Below are 19627 nucleotides of genomic sequence, written 5' to 3'. Positions count from 1 at the left end.
AGCCCTGACAGGCAGGGGAAGGGCGGGACGCTGCACAGAACGAGCAGCACTGAGGGCTGGAGCATGCTTTGCATACTGCACCCCTCTCACTGTGCACAGTGCGGGCACCAGTTCCCGCACTTTCTGGGTCACGCCCACGGCTCCCTCCTCTCCTCAGGACGCCGGCAGCCATTCCTGTCAGCTCCTCGGACGCTGCAGAGGGGGACAAAGTCTGGGAGACCCAGGCAGGGACTCTGGTGGCCTCACAACCGCTTTAAGCGGGTGGTAAGCAGCACCTGTGGTGCTAGCCCCATTGTGCAGTAGTGTAACATTATATGTTTATGGTATATATATTTTACACTGTATGGTGCACAGTTGATTTCTGGCTATATACCCTATTGTGTTGCTCAGGGAAGATAATAGCATGGCGCCCACGAAAGGCAGGGGTGCCAAAACACAGGCTTTTTATGCTGCCTGCGCCGCATGTACGACCCCGCTACCGGCAGGTTCCACTGACCCTCATTGTGTGCACTGTTCGGCCCCTGTGGCACTTACTCAGCCAGAGCCTCTGCTAAGAGGGGCCCAGGGGGAGCCACCTGCTGACACTGTCCAGGTGACGGGGACGGAGTTTGCAAAACTCTGAGACTATGGCTAAGATACTAGAAGCCTTGCAGTCCAGGCCGGTATCTCAGCACAGGGACTCTGTTGAATCTTTGTTCCCTGGCCCACCTCAGTTGGACCAACAATGTCCTCCCGGGGTATCTTTTGGGTCCCAGGCTGAGGGTTCTGACACAGACCCCAGCCCCAGGCCGACTAAGCGAGCTCGCTTAGAATTTCCCTCGACATCATCGTATTGTGGAGGGTCTCAGAGGGGGGAATCTCTGGTTGATGAAGCGGACACAGCTGATCAGGATTCTGATCCTGAGGCCGCTCTCAATCTTGATACTCCGGACGGGGACGCCATAGTGAACGATCTTATTGCGTCCATCAATCTAATGCTGGATATTTCTCCCTCAGCTCCTCCGGCGGAGGAGTCAGCTTTTCAGCAGGAGAAATTCCGTTTCAGGTTTCCCAAGCGTACACAGAGTATGTTTCTGGACCACTCTGATTTCAGAGAGGCAGTCCAGAATCACCATGCTTGTCCAGATAAGCGTTTTTCTAAGCGCCTTAAGGATACACGTTATCCCTTTCCCCCTGACGTGGTCAAAAGTTGGGCTCAGTGTCCCAAAGTGGATCCTCCAATCTCCAGACTGGCAGCTAGATCCATACTTGCAGTGGAAGATGGGGCGTCACTCAAAGATGCCACTGACAGGCAGATGGAGCTCTGGTTGAAATCCATCTATGAAGCTATCGGCGCTTCTTTTGCCCCAGCATTTGCAGCCGTATGGGCGCTACAAGCTATCTCAGCAGGTCAAGCGCAAATTGACGCAGCCACACGCACGTCCGCGCCACAGGTGGCGTCCATAACCACTCAGACGTCGGCATTTGCGTCTTACGCTATTAATGCTGTCCTGGACTCTGCGAGCCGTACGGCGGTTGCAGCCGCCAATTCGGTGGTACTACGCAGGGCCTTGTGGCTACGGGAATGGAAGGCAGATTCTGCTTCCAAAAAGCGCTTAACCAGTTTGCCAATTTCTGGCGACCGATTGTTTGGCGAGCGTTTGGATGAAATCATCAAACAATCCAAGGGAAAGGATACATCCTTACCCCAGCCCAAACCGAACATACCCCAACAGAGGAGGGGGCAGTCGAGGTTTCGGTCCTTTCGGGGCGCGGGCAGGTCCCAATTCTCCTCGTCCAAAAGGCCTCAGAAAGATCAAAGGAACTCTGATGCATGGCGGTCTAAGTCACGTCCTAAAAAGACCACCGGAGGTGCCGCTACCAAAGCGGCCTCCTCATGACTTTCGGCCTCCTCACTCTGCATCTTCGGTCGGTGGCAGGCTCTCCCGCTTTTGCGACACCTGGCTGCCACGGGTAAAAGACCGTTGGGTGAGAGACATTCTGTCTCACGGTTACAAGATAGAGTTCACCTCTCGTCCCCCGACTCGATTCTTCAGGTCATCCCCGCCTCCCGAGCGAGCCGAGGCTCTTCTGCAGGCGCTGGGCACTCTGAAGGCAGAAGGAGTGGTGGTCCCTGTTCCTCTTCAGCAACAGGGCCACGGTTTTTACTCCAACTTGTTTGTGGTCCCAAAGAAGGACGGGTCTTTCCGTCCTGTCCTGGACCTGAAACTTCTCAACAAACACGTAAAGACCAGGCGGTTCCGGATGGAATCCCTCCGCTCCGTCATCGCCTCAATGTCCCAAGGAGATTTCCTTGCATCGATCGATATCAAAGATGCTTATCTCCACGTACCGATTGCTCCAGAGCACCAGCGCTTCTTGCGCTTCGCCATAGAAAACGAACACCTGCAGTTCGTGGCACTGCCGTTCGGCCTGGCGACAGCCCCACGGGTTTTCACCAAGGTTATGGCTACTGTAGTAGCGGTCCTCCACTCTCAGGGTCACTCGGTGATCCCGTACTTGGACGATCTGTTGATCAAGGCACCCTCTCAAGAGGCATGCCAACACAGCCTCGACGCTACCCTGGAGACTCTCCAGAGTTTCGGGTGGATCATCAATTTTCCAAAGTCAAATCTGACACCGGCCCAATCGCTGACATACCTTGGCATGGAGTTTCATACCCTCTCAGCGATAGTGAAGCTTCCGCTGATCAAGCAGCGGTCACTACAGAAAGGAGTACAATCTCTCCTTCAAGGCCAGTCGCACCCCTTGAGGCGCCTCATGCACTTCCTGGGGAAGATGGTGGCAGCAATGGAGGCAGTCCCTTTCGCGCAGTTTCACCTGCGTCCTCTTCAATGGGACATCCTACGCAAATGGGACAGGAAGCCGACGTCCCTCGACAGGAACGTCTCCCTCTCTCAGGCGACCAAAGCTTCCCTTCGGTGGTGGCTTCTTCCCACTTCATTATCGAAGGGGAAATCCTTCCTACCCCCATCCTGGGAGGTGGTCACGACGGACGCGAGTCTGTCAGGGTGGGGAGCGTTTTTTCTCCACCACAGGGCTCAGGGTACGTGGACCCAGCAAGAGTCCTCGCTTCAGATCAATGTTCTGGAAATACGGGCAGTGTATCTTGCCCTGAAAGCGTTCCAGCAGTGGCTGGAAGGCAAGCAGATCCGAATTCAGTCGGACAATTCCACAGCGGTGGCATACATCAACCACCAAGGCGGCACACGCAGTCGGCAAGCCTTCCAGGAAGTCCGGCGGATTTTGATGTGGGTGGAAGCCACGGCCTCCACCATCTCTGCAGTTCACATCCCAGGCGTGGAAAACTGGGAAGCAGATTATCTCAGTCGCCAGGGCATGGACGCAGGGGAATGGTCCCTTCACCCGGACGTGTTTCAGGAGATCTGTTGCCGCTGGGGGGTGCCGGACGTCGACCTCATGGCGTCCCGGCACAACAACAAGGTACCGACGTTCATGGCACGGTCTCAAGATCACAGAGCTCTGGCGGCAGACGCCTTAGTTCAGGATTGGTCGCAGTTTCAGCTCCCTTATGTGTTTCCTCCGTTGGCACTGTTGCCCAGAGTGTTACGCAAGATCAGGGCCGACTGCCGCCGCGTCATCCTCGTCGCTCCAGACTGGCCGAGGCGGTCGTGGTACCCGGATCTGTGGCATCTCACGGTCGGCCAACCGTGGGCACTACCAGACCGACCAGACTTGCTATCTCAAGGGCCGTTTTTCCATCTGAATTCTGCGGCCCTCAACCTGACTGTGTGGCCATTGAGTCCTGGATCCTAGCGTCTTCAGGGTTATCTCAAGACGTCATTGCCACTATGAGACAGGCTAGGAAACCAACGTCCGCCAAGATCTACCACAGGACGTGGAAAATTTTCCTGTCGTGGTGCTCTGCTCGGGGTTTTTCTCCCTGGCCTTTCTTCGGCGCTCCATTGGGAGACCCAGACGATTGGGTGTATAGCTACTGCCTCCGGAGGCCACACAAAGTATTACACTAAAAAGTGTAAGGCCCCTCCCCTTCTGCATATACACCCCCCGTGGATCACGGGCTGCTTCAGTTTTCATGCTTTGTGCGAAGGAGGTCAGACATCCACGCATAGCTCCACTGTTTTTAGTCAGCAGCAGCTGCTGACTATGTCGGTTGGAAGAAAAGTGGGCCCATATGGGGCCCCCAGCATGCTCCCTTCTCACCCCACTTTTGTCGGCGGTGTTTGTTAAGGTTGAGGTACCCATTGCGGGTACGGAGGCTGGAGCCCACATGCTGTTTTCCTTCCCCATCCCCCCTCGGGGCTCTGGGTGAAGTGGGATCTTACCGGTCTCCAGGCACTGAGACCGGGCTCCATCCACAGACCCGGAGATCCTGCTGGATATGGAGCTGGGTATCGTCAGGGACAGGGCCCTTCTACATTAAGGTACTCTGTGTCCCCGTACACATCGCGCACACACACACCAGCATTGCTGGGAGTGCTAGTGCGCCGGGGACAACAGCGCGGAGCGCTTGTGCTATTATTCACTGCAGCTTAGCTGAGTGAATTTATGTGTTAGAAACTGCCGCGCCGGCCGCTGCGGGGTGTTTTACACTGTGGCGCGGCTGGGACTTGTGGTGCGCCGGGGACTTCCGCGCTGGCCGTGCACATAGGACGGCCGCGCTTATTACTCGAGTCCCCGGCTTTGCGGCCTTGTTTTCGCTTCGTTCCCGCCCCCAGCCCTGCCAGTCAGGGGAGGGGCGGGACGCTGTACAGACAGTCAGCGCCGAGAGCTGGAGTCTGCTTTGCATTCTCCAGCCCCCTTCACTGGACACAGTGGGACGCCAGTTTCCTGCTCTTGTCTGGGGCACGCCCACGGCCCGCCCCTCTTCACAAGACGCCGGCAGCCATTCCTGCACGCAGTCTGGGCTGGAGAAGGGAGACAAGCTCTGGGCAACCAGTCACAGGATTCGGGCGACCACACACCTGCCTTTGGGCGGGCGGTAAGCAGCACCTGAAGTGCTGACCCCACTAATGCCATTTGTACTTTATGCCTAGATGGCTAGACTACAGCAGCAAAAAGCAAGGGCGCTAAGGCACAGGCTTTCTAGGCTGCTTGTATTGCATGTGCTGAAGTGTTCATTTGTACTTTATGCTGGTATGCTATACACTGCACTGTACGGTCGCTATTCTTGGCTATATACTCCTAGATGGCTGGACAACAGCAGCAAAAAAGCAAGGGTGCTAAGGCACAGGCTTTCTATGCTGCTTGTACTGCATGTGCTGAAGTGTTCATTTGTACTTTCTGCTTGTATGCTATACATTGCACTGTACGGTCGCTATTCTTGGCTATATGCTTCTAGATGGCTAGACAACAGCAGCAAAAAAGAAAGGGTGCCAAGGCACAGGCTTTCTATGCTGCTTGTACTGCACGTGATACTGTTCCACACGGCAGGTCCCACTGTCCCCATTGTGTGCAATGCTCCCCTGTAGCACTTGGTCAGCCGGGGTCTCTGCTAGAGGTGGCTAAAGGAACCACCTGTGAACCCTGTCCAGGGACAGGGACGGAGTTGCAGTTTCGGCTGATAGGTCTGTGACTGTGACTAACATCTTAGAGACTTTGCAGTCCAGACGGACCATGGGCAATGTTGATACAATGCTCCCTGGCCGCCCTCATTTGGAACAAATCAGTGCTCCGGGGGGGTCCCATGCATCCCAGGGCGCAGGCTCTGACACGGACGACAGTCCCAGACAGTCTAAGCGAGCTCGCTGGGAGCGGCACTCGGCTTCATCACTGGTTAGGGTCCCAGCGGGACTCTCTGTATGATGAGGCAGACGTAGCTGATCAGGACTCTGATCCTGAGACCGCTCTCAATCCGGATACTCCGGATGGTGACGCCATAGTGAATGATCTTCTAGCGTCCATCAAGGGAATGTTGGATATTTCTCCCTCAGCTCCTCCGGTGGAGGAGTCAGCTTCACAGCAGGAGAAATCCCTTTTCAGTATCTCAAGCGTATATTGAGTACTTTTCTGGCCACTCTGACTTCAGAGAAGCAATCCGGAAACACCACACTTATCCAGATAAGCGTTCTCCAATCGTATTAAGGATACACGTTATCCTTTTTTCTCCCTGACGTGGTCAAGCGCTGGACCCAGTGTCCAAAGGTGGATTCCCCTATCTCCAGGCTTGCGGCTAGATCCATAGTTGCAGTGGAAGATGGGACTTCACTTAAAGATGCCATTGACAGACAGATGGTCCTCTGGTTGAATTCTGTCTATGAAGCTGTCGGCGTGTCGGTTGCTCCGGCATTCGCAGCCGTATGGGCATTCCAAGCTTTTTCAGCTGGTCTTGCGCACGTGGACACTGTCACATGTACATCTGTGCCGCAGATGGCGTCCTTAACCTCGCAATGTCTGCATTGCGACTTACGCTATTAATGCTGTCCTGCACTCTACGAGCCGTACGTCAGTGGCGTCCGCCAACTCCGTGGTTTTACGCAGAGCCTTGTGGTTGAGGGAATGGAAAGCAGATTCTGCTTCCAAAAAAGTGCTTAACCAGTTTGCCGTTATCTGGTGACAGACTGTTTGGTGAGCGATTGGATGAAATCATTAAACAGTCCAAGGGTAAGGACTCTTCCTTACACCAGCCCAGATCAAACAACACCCAACAGAGGAAGGGACAGTCGAGGTTTCGGTCCTTCCCAGGCTCGGGCAGGTCCCAATTGTCCTCGTCCAAAAGGACTCAAAAAGCTCAGAGAGGCGCAGATTCCTGGCAGGCTCAATCACGCCCAAGGAAGGCAGCCGGAGGAACCGCTACCAAGGCGGTTTCCTCATGACGTTCAGCTCTCTCTCTCCGCATCCGCGGTCGGTGGCAGACTCTCCCGCTTTGGCGACATTTAGCTGCCACAGGTCAAAGACCGGTGGGTGAGAGACATTTTGTCTCACGTGTACAGGATAGAGTTCTGTTCTCGTCCTCCGACTAGATTTTCAGAACTTCCTCACCTCCCGACCGAGCCGATGCTCTTCTGCAGGCAGAAGGAGTGGTAATCCCTGTTCCTCCTCAGGAACAAGATACGGTTTTTACTCCAATCTGGTTGTGGTACCAAAAAACGACGGCTCTTCCGTTCCGTTTTGGACCTAAACCTGCTCAACAAGCACGTGAAAACCAGGCGGTTCCGGATGGAATCCCTCCGCTCCGTCATTGCCTCCATATCTCAAGGAGATTTCCTAGCGTCAATAGACATCAGGATGCTTATCTCCACGTGCCGATTGCTCCAGAGCACCGGTGTTGGCTACGATTCGTTATTGAAGACGAGCATCTTCAGTTCGTAGCCCTGCCCTTCGGTCTGGCGACAGCCCCACGGCTTTTCACAAGTTCATGGCAGCAGTGGGAGTAGTCCTGCACTCTCAGGGTCACTCTGTGATCCCTTACTTGGACGATCTACTTGTCAAGGCACCCTCTCAAGAGGCATGCCAACACAGCCTGAACGTGGCGCTGGAGACTCTCCAGAGTTTCGGGTGGATCATAAACTTTTCAAAGTTAAATCTGACACCGACCCAATCGCTGACATATCTTGGCATGGAGCTTCACACTCTCTCAGCGATAGTGCAGCTCCCGCTGGACATACAGCGTTCACTACAGACGGGGGTGCAGTCTCTCCTTCAAGGCCAGTCACACCCCTTAAGACGCCTCATGCAGAGGCAGTCCTTTTCGCGCAGTTTCATCTGCGTCCACTTCTATAGGACATTCTTCGCCAATGGGATGGGAAGTCAACGTCCCTAGACAGGAACGTACCCCTTTCTCAGACGGCCAAGGACTCTCTTCAGAGGAGTCCACCCTTCAGATCAATGTTCTGGAAATCTGGGCAGGGTATCTTGCCCTGCAAGCCTTCCAGCAGAGGCTGGAAGGCAAACAGATCCGAATTCAGTCGGACAACTTCGCAGCGGTGGCATACATCAACCACCAAGGCGGAACACGCAGTCGGCAAGCCTCCCAGGAAGTCCGGCGGATTCTGATGTGGGTGGAAGACAGAGCATACACCATATCCGCAGTTCACATCCCGGGCGTAGAAAACTGGGAAGCAGACTTCCTCAGTCGCCAGGGCATGGACGCAGGGGAATGGTCTCTGCACCCGGACGGGTCTCAAGAAATCTGTAGCCGCTGGGAGAGGCCGGACGTCGACCTAATGGCGTCTCGGCACAACAACAAGGGCCCGATTTTCATGGCGCGGTCTCACGATCAAAGAGCTCTGGCGGCAGGCGCCTTAGTTCAGGATTGGTCGCAGTTCCAGCTACCCTATGTGTTTCCCCCTCTGACACTGTTGCCCAGAGGGCTACGCAAGATCAGCTCCGATTGCCGCCGCGCCATCCTCGTCGCCCCAGACTGGCCGAGGAGGTTGTGGTACCTGCATCTGTGGCATCTCACGGTCGGCCAACCGTGGGCACTACCAGACCGGCCAGACTTACTGTCCCAAGGGCCGTTTTTTCCATCTGAATTCTACAGCCCTGAACCTGACTGTGTGGCCATTGAGTCCTGGATCCTAGCGTCTTCAGGATTATCTCAAGACGTCATTGTCACCATGAGACGGGCTAGGAAGCCGACGTCTGCCGAGATCCACCACAAGACGTGGAAGATATTCTTATCTTAGTGCTCTGCTCAGGGAGTGTCTCCCTGGACATTTGCATTGCCTACTTTTCCTTCCTTCCTGCAATCTGGTTTGGGAAAAGGTTTGTCGCTCGGCTCCCTTAACGGACGAGTCCCAGCGCTGTCTGTATTCTTTCAGAAGCGCATAGGGCGACTTCCTCAGGTGCGCACGTTCCTGCAGGGGGTTTGTCACATTGTCCCTCCGTACAAGAGGCCGTTAGACCCATGGGATCTGAACAGGGTACTAATTGCTCTCCAGGAGCCGCCCTTTGAGCCTCTGAGGGATGTTTCACTTTCTCGACTTTCACAGAAAGTGGCCTTTTTGGTAGCGGTCACGTCTCTTCAGAGAGTGTCCGAGCTCGCAGCGCGGTCATCCTAAGCTCCCTTCTTGGTGTTTCACCAAGACAAGGTAGTGCTGCGCCTGATTCCGGGGTTTCTCCCTAAGGTGGTATCCCCCTTTTCATCTCAGTCAGGATATCTCCTTATCTTCCTTTTGTCCTCATCCAGTTCATCGATATGAATTGGATTTGTATTTGTTGGATCTGATGAGAGCGCTCAGAATCTACATTTCCCGCACGGCGCCCCTGCGCCGCTCGGATGCACCCTTTGTACTTGTCGCTGGTCAGCGCAAAGGGTCGCAGGCTTCCAAATCCACCCTGGCTCGATGGATCAAGGAACCAATTCTTGAAGCCTACCGTTCTGCTGGGCTTCCGGTTCCATCAGGGCTGAAGGCCCATTCTACCAGAGCCGTGGGTGCGTCCTGGACATTACGGCACCAGGCTACGGCTCAGCAGGTGTGCCAGGCGGCTACCTGGGCGAGTCTGCACACCTTCACCAAGCGTTATCAGGTGCATGCCTACGCTTAGGCGGATGCCAGCCTAAGTAGAAGAGTCCTGCAGGCGGCGGTTGCCTCCATGTAGGGAAGGGCTGTTTTTACAGTCCAAACTTGAGGTATTAATTTACTCACCCAGGGACTGCTTTTGGACGTCCCAATCGTCTGGGTCTCCCAATGGAGCGCCGAAGAAGAAGGGAATTTTGTTACTTACCGTAAATTCCTTTTCTTCTAGCTCCAATTGGGAGACCCAGCACCCGCCCCTGTTCCTTCGGGATTTTTTGGTTGTTCGGGTACACATGTTGTTCATGTTGAATGGTTTCAGTTCTCCGATGTTCCTTCGGATTGAATTGTTTAACCAGTTATTGGCTTTCCTCCTTCTTGCTTTTGCACTAAAACTGAAGCAGCCCGTGATCCACGGGGGGTGTATATGCAGAAGGGGAGGGGCCTTACACTTTTTAGTGTAATACTTTGTGTGGCCTCCGGAGGCAGTAGCTATACACCCAATCGTCTGGGTCTCCCAATTGGAGCTAGAAGAAAAGGAATTTACGGTAAGTAACAAAATTCCCTTCTTTGCCTTGCCCACTTTTCTGTCCTTCCTTCAATCTGGACTGGAAAAGGGTTTGTCGCTCGGCTCCCTTAAGGGACAAGTCTCAGCGCTCTCTGTGTTTTTTCAGAAGCGCCTAGCCAGACTTCCACAGGTACGCACGTTCCTGCAGGGGGTTTGTCACATCGTCCCTCCTTACAAGCGGCCGTTAGAACCCTGGGATCTGAACAGGGTGCTGATGGTTCTTCAGAAACCACCATTCGAGCCAATGAGGGATATTTCTCTCTCACGCCTTTCGCAGAAAGTGGTTTTTCTAGTAGCAGTCACTTCACTTCGGAGAGTGTCTGAGCTAGCAGCGCTGTCATGCAAAGCCCCTTTCCTGGTGTTTCACCAGGACAAGGTGGTTCTGCGTCCGGTTCCGGAATTTCTCCCTAAGGTGGTATCCCCCTTTCATCTCAATCAGGATATCTCCTTACCTTCTTTTTGTCCTCATCCGGTTCACCAATGTGAAAAGGATTTGCACTTGTTAGATCTGGTGAGAGCACTCAGGCTCTACATTTCTCGGACGGCGCCCCTGCGCCGCTCGGATGCACTCTTTGTCCTTGTCGCTGGCCAGCGTAAAGGGTCACAGGCTTCCAAATCAACCCTGGCTCGGTGGATCAAGGAACCAATTCTCGAAGCTTACCGTTCTGCTGGGCTTCCGGTTCCCTCAGGGCTGAAGGCCCATTCTACCAGAGCCGTGGGTGCGTCCTGGGCTTTGAGGCACCAGGCTACGGCTCAGCAGGTGTGTCAGGCGGCTACCTGGTCGAGCCTGCACACTTTCACGAAACACTATCAGGTGCATACCTACGCTTCGGCGGATGCCAGCCTAGGTAGACGAGTCCTTCAGGCGGCGGTTGCCCACCTGTAGGTAAGGGCCGTTTTACGGCTCTATCACGAGGTATTATTTTACCCACCCAGGGACTGCTTTTGGACGTCCCAATTGTCTGGGTCTCCCAATGGAGCGACAAAGAAGAAGGGAATTTTGTTTACTTACCGTAAATTCCTTTTCTTCTAGCTCCAATTGGGAGACCCAGCACCCGCCCCTGTTTTTTTGTGTGTACACATGTTGTTCATGTTGAATGGTTTCAGTTCTCCGATATTCCTTCGGATTGATTTTACTTTAAACCAGTTTATAATTCTTTTCCTCCTTCTTGCTTATGCACCAAAACTGAGGAGCCCGTGGGAGCACGGGGAATGTATAGGCAGAAGGGGAGGGGCTTTACACTTTTAGTGTAATACTTTGTGCGGCCTCCGGAGGCATAGCCTATACACCCAATTGTCTGGGTCTCCCAATTGGAGCTAGAAGAAAAGGAATTTACGGTAAGTAAACAAAATTCCCTTCTTACCAGTCCTTTTTCTTTTTTTCTAGTGCTCTCCCGTGAAAATATATCCATAAAATAGTTACAAAAATGTGAGGGGTGTACTCACTTTTGTGAAATACTCTCTCTATTTCTTTTTTTTTTAATTTTATTTTATTTGACGTCCAATCGGGGTCTATCTTTATTTTTGGGCCAAGATTATCTGCATTTTACTAGTCGTTTTTTTTTGTTTCTTTTTTTTTCCTTCTAGTGCTGTCCCGTGAAAATATATAATAAAATATTTACAAAAACGTGAGGGGTGTACTCACTTTTATCATATACTCTCTCTATTTTTTTTTTTTTTTTAAATTTATCTATTTTTTTTATTATTTCAAGTCCAGCCCGGGTCTATCCATATTTTTGGGTCAAGATTATCTGCGTTTTTACTAGTCCTTAACTATTTATTTATTTTTTTTTAATTTTTTTTTTCTTTTTTTCGCTCCATTGGGAGACCCAGACAATTGGGTGTATAGCTTCTGCCTCCGGAGGCCACACAAAGTATTACACTTTAAAAAGTGTAACCCCTCCCCTCTGCCTATACACCCTCCCGTGCCTCACGGGCTCCTCAGTTTTTATGCTTTGTGTTGAAGGAGGCACACATTCACTCGAGCTCCCATTTTAGTCAGCAGCAGCTGCTGATTGTATCGGATGGAAGAAAAGAGGGCCCCCACAGGGCCCCCGGCATGCTCCCTTCTCACCCCACTAAGTCGGCGGTGCTGTTAAGGTTGAGGTACCCATTGCGGGTACAAAGGCTGGAGCCCACATGCTGTTTTCCTTCCCCATCCCTTAGAGGCTCTGGGAGAAGTGGGATCCTAACCGGTCATCCATTCACTGGGACCGGGCTCCCTCCGCAGCCCCTGTGGGAATCTGACGGACAGGAGACTGGGTATCATCAGGGACAGGGCCCTGCATCTAAAGGTACTCTGTGTCCCCTTGGGGACGGTGCATGGAGCGCTTGGTCTCAGACGCTGCAGCAGCTGCTGTATTTTTATGACGACCGGGACTACCGCGCCGACCGCGCCTGTTTGCCGGCCGCTGTATTAAATTTAGTCCCCGGCTTCATGCGGCCTAGTGCCATTACTCCCGCCCCCGGGCCTGCCAGTCAGGGGTAAGGGCGGGACGGTCGGCCTGACGTCGACAGTGAGGGCTGGAGCACACTTTAGGTGTCCTCCTCCCCCCTCACTAATCACTGTGGGGCACCAGATTCCCTCACTTTATTAGTCGCCGCCCACGGCTCCCTCCTCCCCTGAGAACGCCGGCAGCCATGTTTTAAACACATTCTGCCGGTGGAGGACTTCTGGCTGCAGCTCTGGGAGACCCAAGGCAGGGAATCTGGTGGACACACACCGCTTTTGGCGGTCGGTAAGCCACACCGGTCACCCGGTGCTGGTCCCCCTAGGGTGCCGAACTGTATTTATATAATATATATATATATATATATATATATATATATATATATATATAATATATATATATATATTATATAATTTGTATACATTTTCTCTGTTCGGCCGCATTGTTTTGCTTTTGGCTATATACCCTCAGTTATCACTCTCCTAGGAGACAACAGCATGTCGTTCACAAGGAGCAAGGATGCCAAGACACAGGGTTATTTTGCAACCTGTACCTCTTGTTCGGCTATGCTACCTGCAGGTTCCACCTACCCTCACTGTGAGCAATGCTCGGGCCCTGTGGCACTCGCTCAGCCGGAGCCTCGGGCACTGGTGGGACCCTCGGCCCAGGTAGAACCGCCGGCTTCCCCTGTCCAGGTGGCAGGGACAGAGTTTGCAGTTTTAGCTGAGAAACTTTCTGAGTCACTTTCACAATCCATGGCTCAGTCTATGGACAAATGGTCTGCTAAGATACTAGAAGCCTTGCAGTCCAGACCGGCCCTTACACAGGCCCCGGGCACTGTGGGATCATCGCCCACAGGCCCCTCTCGGTCTGCGCCGCAGCGTGCTCCCGGGGTGGCCCCTAGGTATCACGTGGAAGACTCCGGCACCGACCGCAGTCCCAGACCGGCTAAGCGGGCTCGCTGGGAATCTTCCCCGACTTCATCACGCTGTTCGGGGTCTCAGCTTGAGGACTCTCTGGAGGATGAGGCGGACGTCGCAGCTCAGGGCTCTGACCCTGACGTTGCTCTCAATCTTGATACACCTGAAGGGGACGCCATAGTAAATGACCTTATAGCGTCCATCAATCAGGTGCTAGATCTTTCTCTCCCAACTCCACCTGTAGAGGAGTCGGCTTCACAGCAGGAGAAACACCAATTTAGGTTTCCCAAACGTACACGGAGTGCTTTTTTCGATCACTCTAACTTCAGAGATGCTGTCCAGAAGCACAGAGCTTTTCCGGACAAGCGCTTTACTAAACGCCTTAATGACACACGTTACCCCTTCCCCTCTGACGTAGTTAAGGGTTGGGCTCAATGTCCCAAGGTGGATCCTCCAGTCTCTAGACTGGCGGCTAGATCCATAGTAGCAGTGGCGGATGGTTCATCGCTCAAGGATGCCACTGACAGGCAGATAGAGCTCCTAATGAAATCCATCTATGAAGCCACAGGCGCGTCTTTTGCCCCGGCCTTTGCAGCCGTGTGGGCACTCCAAGCTATCTCAGCTTGTCTGTCTGAGATTAATGCGGTCACACGTACCTCTGCTCCACAAGTTGCGTCTTTGACTTCTCAGGCGTCGGTATTTTCATCCTACGCCATGAATGCCGTCCTGGACTCTGCTAGCCGTACAGCGGTAGCATCCGCCAATTCGGTGGCAGTCCGCAGGGCCATGTGGCTACGCGAATGGAAGGCAGACTCTGCTTCCAAGAAGTTCTTAACCGGTTTGCCATTTTCTGGCGACCGTTTGTTTGGCTAGCGATTGGATGAAATTATTAAGCAATCCAAGGGAAAGGACTCGTCCTTACCCCAGTCCAAACCAAACAGACCTCAGCAACGGAAAATTCAAGCGAGGTTTCGGTCCTTTCGGCCCTCAGCCAGATCCCAATCCTCCTCGTCCAACAGGCCACAGAAGAGCCAGAGGAACTCTTCTGCATGGAGGTCTAAGTCACGTCCTCCAAAGACCGCCGGAGGCACCGTCTCCAAGGCGGCCTCCTCATGACTTTCGGCCTCCCCAAACCGCATCCTCGGTCGGTGGCAGGCTCTCCCGCTTTGGCGACGCCTGGTGGCCACATGTCCAAGACCGATGGGTGAGAGACATTCTGTCTCACGGTTACAGGATAGAGTTCAGCTCTCGTCCTCCGACTCGTTTCTTCAGAACATCTCCGCCCCCCGAGCGAACCGATGCACTTCTTCAGGCGGTGAACACTCTGAAGACAAAAGGAGTTGTGATCCCCGTTCCCCTTCAGGAACGTGGTCGCGGTTTTTACTCCAACTTGTTCGTGGTGCCAAAAAAGGACGGATCATTCCGTCCCGTTTTGGACCTAAAACTGCTCAACAGACATGTGAGAACCAGACGGTTTCGCATGGAATCTCTCCGCTCTGTCATCGCTTCGATGTCCCAAGGAGACTTCCTAGCATCAATCGACATCAGGGATGCTTATCTCCATGTGCCGATCGCCATCAGGGACGAACACCTTCAGTTTGTGGCACTGCCTTTCGGCCTGGCGACAGCCCCACGGGTCTTCACCAAGGTCATGGCATCCGTTGTGGCAGTCCTACACTCTCAGGGCCACTCGGTGATCCCTTACTTAGACGATCTCCTAGTCAAGGCACCCTCCCGGGTGGCATGTCAACACAGCCTGACCGTTGCTCTGGAGACTCTCCAGAGGTTCGGGTGGATCATCAATTTCCCAAAGTCAAAATTGACTCCAACCCAATCACTGACTTACCTCGGGATGGAGTTTCATACTCTCTAAGCGATAGTCAAGCTACCGCTGGACAAACAGCGTTCGCTGCAGACAGGGGTGCGCTCTCTTCTTCGGGCCCAGTCACACCCTTTGAGACGCCTTATGCACTTCCTGGGGAAGATGGTGGCAGCAATGGAGGCAGTCCCCTTTGCGCAGTTTCATCTGCGTCCACTCCAATGCGACATTCTCCGCAAATGGGACAGGAGGTCGACGTCCCTCGACAGGAACGTCTCTCTTTCTCTGGCAGCCAAAACCTCTCTTCAGTGGTGGCTTCTTCCCACTTCTCTGTCGAAGGGAAAATCCTTCCTGCCCCCATCCTGGGCTGTGGTCACTACGGACGCGAGTCTGTCAGGGTGGGGAGCGTTTTTTCTCCACCACAGGGCTCAGGGTACCTGGACTCAGCCAGAGTCCTCCCTTCATATCAATGTTCTGGAGATAAGGGCAGTGTATCTAGCCCTAAAGGCGTTCCATCGGTGGCTGGAGGGCAGGCAGATCCGCATACAGTCGGACAACGCCACGGCGGTCGCGTACATCAACCACAAGGGCGGCACGCGCAGCCGTCAAGCCTTCCAAGAAGTTCGGCGGATTCTGCTGTGGGCGGAGACCACAGCCTCCACCATCTCCGCAGTTCACATCCCGGGCGTAGAAAACTGGGAAGCAGACTTTCTCAGTCGCCAGGGCATGGACGCAGGGGAATGGTCTCTTCACCCGGACGTGTTTCAAGAGATCTGTTGCCGCTGGGGAACGCCGGACGTCGATCTCATGGCGTCTCGGCACAACAACAAAGTCCCGGCATTCAGGGCACGGTCTCAGGATCACAGAGCTCTGGCGGCGGACGCATTAGTTCAGGATTGGTCGCAGTTTCGACTGCCTTATGTATTTCCTCCTCTGGCAATGCTGCCCAGAGTGTTACGCAAGATCAGGTCCGACTGCCACCGCGCCATCCTCGTCGCTCCAGACTGGCCGAGGAGGTCGTGGTACCCGGATCTGTGGCACCTCACGGTGGGTCAGCCGTGGGCGCTCCCAGACCGACCAGACTTGCTGTCTCAAGGGCCATTTTTCCATCTGAATTCTGCGGCCCTCAACCTGACTGTGTGGCCATTGAGTCCTGGATCCTAGCGTCCTCAGGGTTATCTCAAGATGTCATTGCCACTATGAGACAGGCCAGGAAACCAACGTCCGCCAAGATCTATCACAGGGCTTGGAGGATATTCTTATCTTGGTGCTCTGATCAGGGTTTTACCCCCTGGCCGTTAGCCTTACCCATTTTTCTTTCCTTCCTTCAATCCGGAATGGACAAGGGTTTGTCTCTCGGCTCTCTCAAGGGACAAGTATCGGCACTTTCCGTGTTTTTTCAAAAGCGTCTGGCCAGGCTTCCGCAGGTCCGCACGTTTCTATAGGGAGTTTGCCACATAGTCCCACCTTACAAGCGGCCGCTGGAACCCTGGGATCTTAACACAGGGTTCTAAGGGCTCTTCAGAAACCACCTTTCGAGCCGCTGCGGGATGTCTCTCTATCACGTCTTTCGCAGAAGGTGGCATTTCTAGTGGCAGTTACATCGCTCCGTAGAGTGTCGGAGCTTGCAGCGCTGTCATGCAAAGCCCCCTTCCTGGTTTTTCACCAGGATAAGGTGGTTCTGCGTCCTGTTCCGGAATTTCTCCCTAAGGTGGTATCCCCTTTTCATCTCAATCAGGATATCTCCTTACCTTCATTTTGCCCTCATCCAGTTCACCAATGTGAAAAGGATTTGCACTTGCTAGATCTAGTGAGAGCACTCCGGATCTACGTGTCTCGCACGGTGCCCCTGCGCCGTTCTGATGCGCTCTTTGTCCTTGTCGCTGGCCAGCGTAAAGGGTCACAGGCTTCCAGGTCAACCTTGGCTCGGTGGATCAAGGAACCGATTTTTGAAGCCTACCGTTCTTCTGGGCTTCCGATTCCTTCAGGGCTGAAAGCCCATTCTACCAGAGCCGTGGGTGCGTCCTGGGCATTGCGGCACCAGGCTACGGCTCAGCAGGTGTGTCAGGCGGCTACCTGGTCTAGTCTGCACACTTTCACGAAACACTATCAGGTGCATACCTATGCTTCGGCAGATGCCAGTCTAGGTAGGCGAGTCCTTCAGGCGGCGGTTGCCCACCTGTAAGAGGGGGCCGTTTTCGGGTCTTTTTATCGGGGTATTCTTTTACCCACCCAGGGACTGCTTTTGGACGTCCCAATTGTCTGGATCTCCCAATGGAGCGACAAAGAAGAAGGGAATTTTGTTTACTTACCGTAAATTCCTTTTCTTCTAGCTCCTATTGGGAGACCCAGCACCCGCCCCTGTTCCCTTCGGGCTGTTTGTTCTTTTGTGTACACATGTTGTTCATGTTGAATTGTTCCTTTGGTTCATGGTTTCAGTTCTCCGAACATCCTTCGGATTGAATTTACCTTAGACCATTTATAAGTTTCCTCCTTCCTGCTTTTGCACCAAAACTGAGGAGCCCGTGATGCACGGGAGGGTGTATAGGCAGAGGGGAGGGGTTACACTTTTTAAAGTGTAATACTTTGTGTGGCCTCCGGAGGCAGAAGCAAATACACCCAATTGTCTGGGTCTCCCAATAGGAGCTAGAAGAAAAGGAATTTACGGTAAGTAAACAAAATTCCCTTCTTCTTCTAGTGCTGTCCCGTGAAAATATATAATAAAATATGTACAAAAATGTGAGCGGTGTACTCACTTTTGTGATATACTCTCTCTATTTTTTTTTTTTTTTTATTTTATTTGACGTCCAATCGGGGTCTATCTTCATTTTTGGGCCAAGATTATCTGCGTTTTACTAGTCCTTTTTTTTCTTTTTTTTTTTTTTTTTTTCTTCTAGTGCTGTCCCGTGAAAATATATAATAAAATATTTACAAAAATCTGAGAGGTGTACCCACTTTTATGATATACTCTCTCTCTATTTTTTTTTTTTTTCTTCTTTCTTCTAGTGTCTGCTTTTTAGTTTGTCTCCAAAGAAGTCCAAAAAATTGTCTGTGCTCTGCCGGGGACTCAAACTACTCGGCTGTCCCTCTGCTTTACACTTCAGCTTTGCTTTTTTGCATCTTCTTTTGTTTACAACCACAAGCCCAGCTAAAGCCATTAATTACAAATAGTTGCTGTCCATTTTTTTTTTTGTTTTTTTTTTTTTTATTTTTTTATTTAACATTGACTGTCTTCTATCATCTTCAGGTGTATCCGGCTCCTGACCTCCCGAAGGATTATAGGCCCGTGCACTATTTTAGACCCGTGCTAGCGGAGAACAGTCAGAATTCGGCAGTTCTTCAGGCCATGATTGAATCCTCCTTGAAACCCAGTGAGACGTCTGTCAAGGAGCAGCCGGCCAGCAGACACCAACTTAATGCTTCCCAGCGAAGAGAGTTGTTGGGAGAAGCTCCACTTCAAGGTGAGGGCGATGAACGTCTGTACAAATCCTTCTAGCACAGTCCGTGTCCCCCACTGGAGTGTGTGACCGCTGCAGCCAATCAGTGGCCGTACTGGTGACACAATGGCGGATAACCCCTTCAATTTGTGTTGCTTTGTTGTATTAATCAATGTTTTATTTTTGGGTCTGATTTCTTTAGGATCTACTTCGGTATTGGAGCTCCTTTCTGAAAAAGACAGGGGGCGAATCCTGGATGTGAGGCAGAATCTGGAAGAACAGAGATCCAAGGCCCAGAAACTTGCACAGGAAGCTTTGGAAAAGCGTTTCCAGGTCTCCGCTGCAGAAGAGAAGGACAACAAGTTGCAGCAAAGCCTTCTTGACAGGCAGCTGATACCGGAGCACGCCGGAGAGTTCCGTCCATTTGAAAGAAATCCGGAAAAGCAAAAGAGATATGAAAATTATATCCGGAGCCTTCACAAGGGACAGAAAGGTACCAATGATTTAAAGGGACTGTCTCATTACATCAAGACTCCTTATATCCGAGAGCTCCATGAGCTGAAATGGTGTTGGCTAATATTGTCATCATGAGACCGCTCCCGTTTAAAGGGAACCTATCACCAGATTGCGGGCTTCTAAACTAAAACTAGCATCTGTGCTGCATTCTATAAATGTGCACGTTAACACCCCCCCCCCCCCCTTTTTCTTTCTCCCTCTCCCTCTCCCTCTCTCCCTCTCTCCCTCTCTCCCTCTCTCCCTCTCTCCCTCTCTCCCTCTCTCCCTCTCTCCCTCTCTCCCTCTCCCCCCTCTCCCCCTCTCCCCCTCTCCCCCTCTCCCCCTCTCCCCCTCTCCCCCTCTCCCCCTCTCCCTCTCTCTCCCTCTCTCTCCCTCTCTCTCCCTCTCTCTCCCTCTCTCTCCCTCTCTCTCCCTCTCTCTCCCTCTCTCTCCCTCTCTCTCCCTCTCTCTCCCTCTCTCCCTCTCTCCCTCTCTCCC

The 19627-nt window shown here is 52.8% G+C and overlaps 1 protein-coding gene across 1 annotated transcript in view; it reads left to right on the top strand.

Moving 5' to 3' along the window:
* Positions 1-19627, top strand: part of GPATCH1 (G-patch domain containing 1) — a 178120-nt gene that overhangs the window by 86881 nt on the left and 71612 nt on the right. The window contains 2 exon segments of the mRNA XM_075326109.1: positions 18445-18658; positions 18837-19127. Of these exon segments, the coding sequence (XP_075182224.1) occupies positions 18445-18658; positions 18837-19127 (505 nt within the window).

This window comes from Anomaloglossus baeobatrachus, chromosome 10 (assembly GCF_048569485.1).
Source record: "Anomaloglossus baeobatrachus isolate aAnoBae1 chromosome 10, aAnoBae1.hap1, whole genome shotgun sequence".
In the NCBI taxonomy this organism is placed as follows: domain Eukaryota; kingdom Metazoa; phylum Chordata; class Amphibia; order Anura; family Aromobatidae; genus Anomaloglossus; species Anomaloglossus baeobatrachus.
The sequence above is the reverse complement of the archived record's forward strand: the minus strand, read 5'-3'. Positions and strand labels throughout refer to the sequence as shown.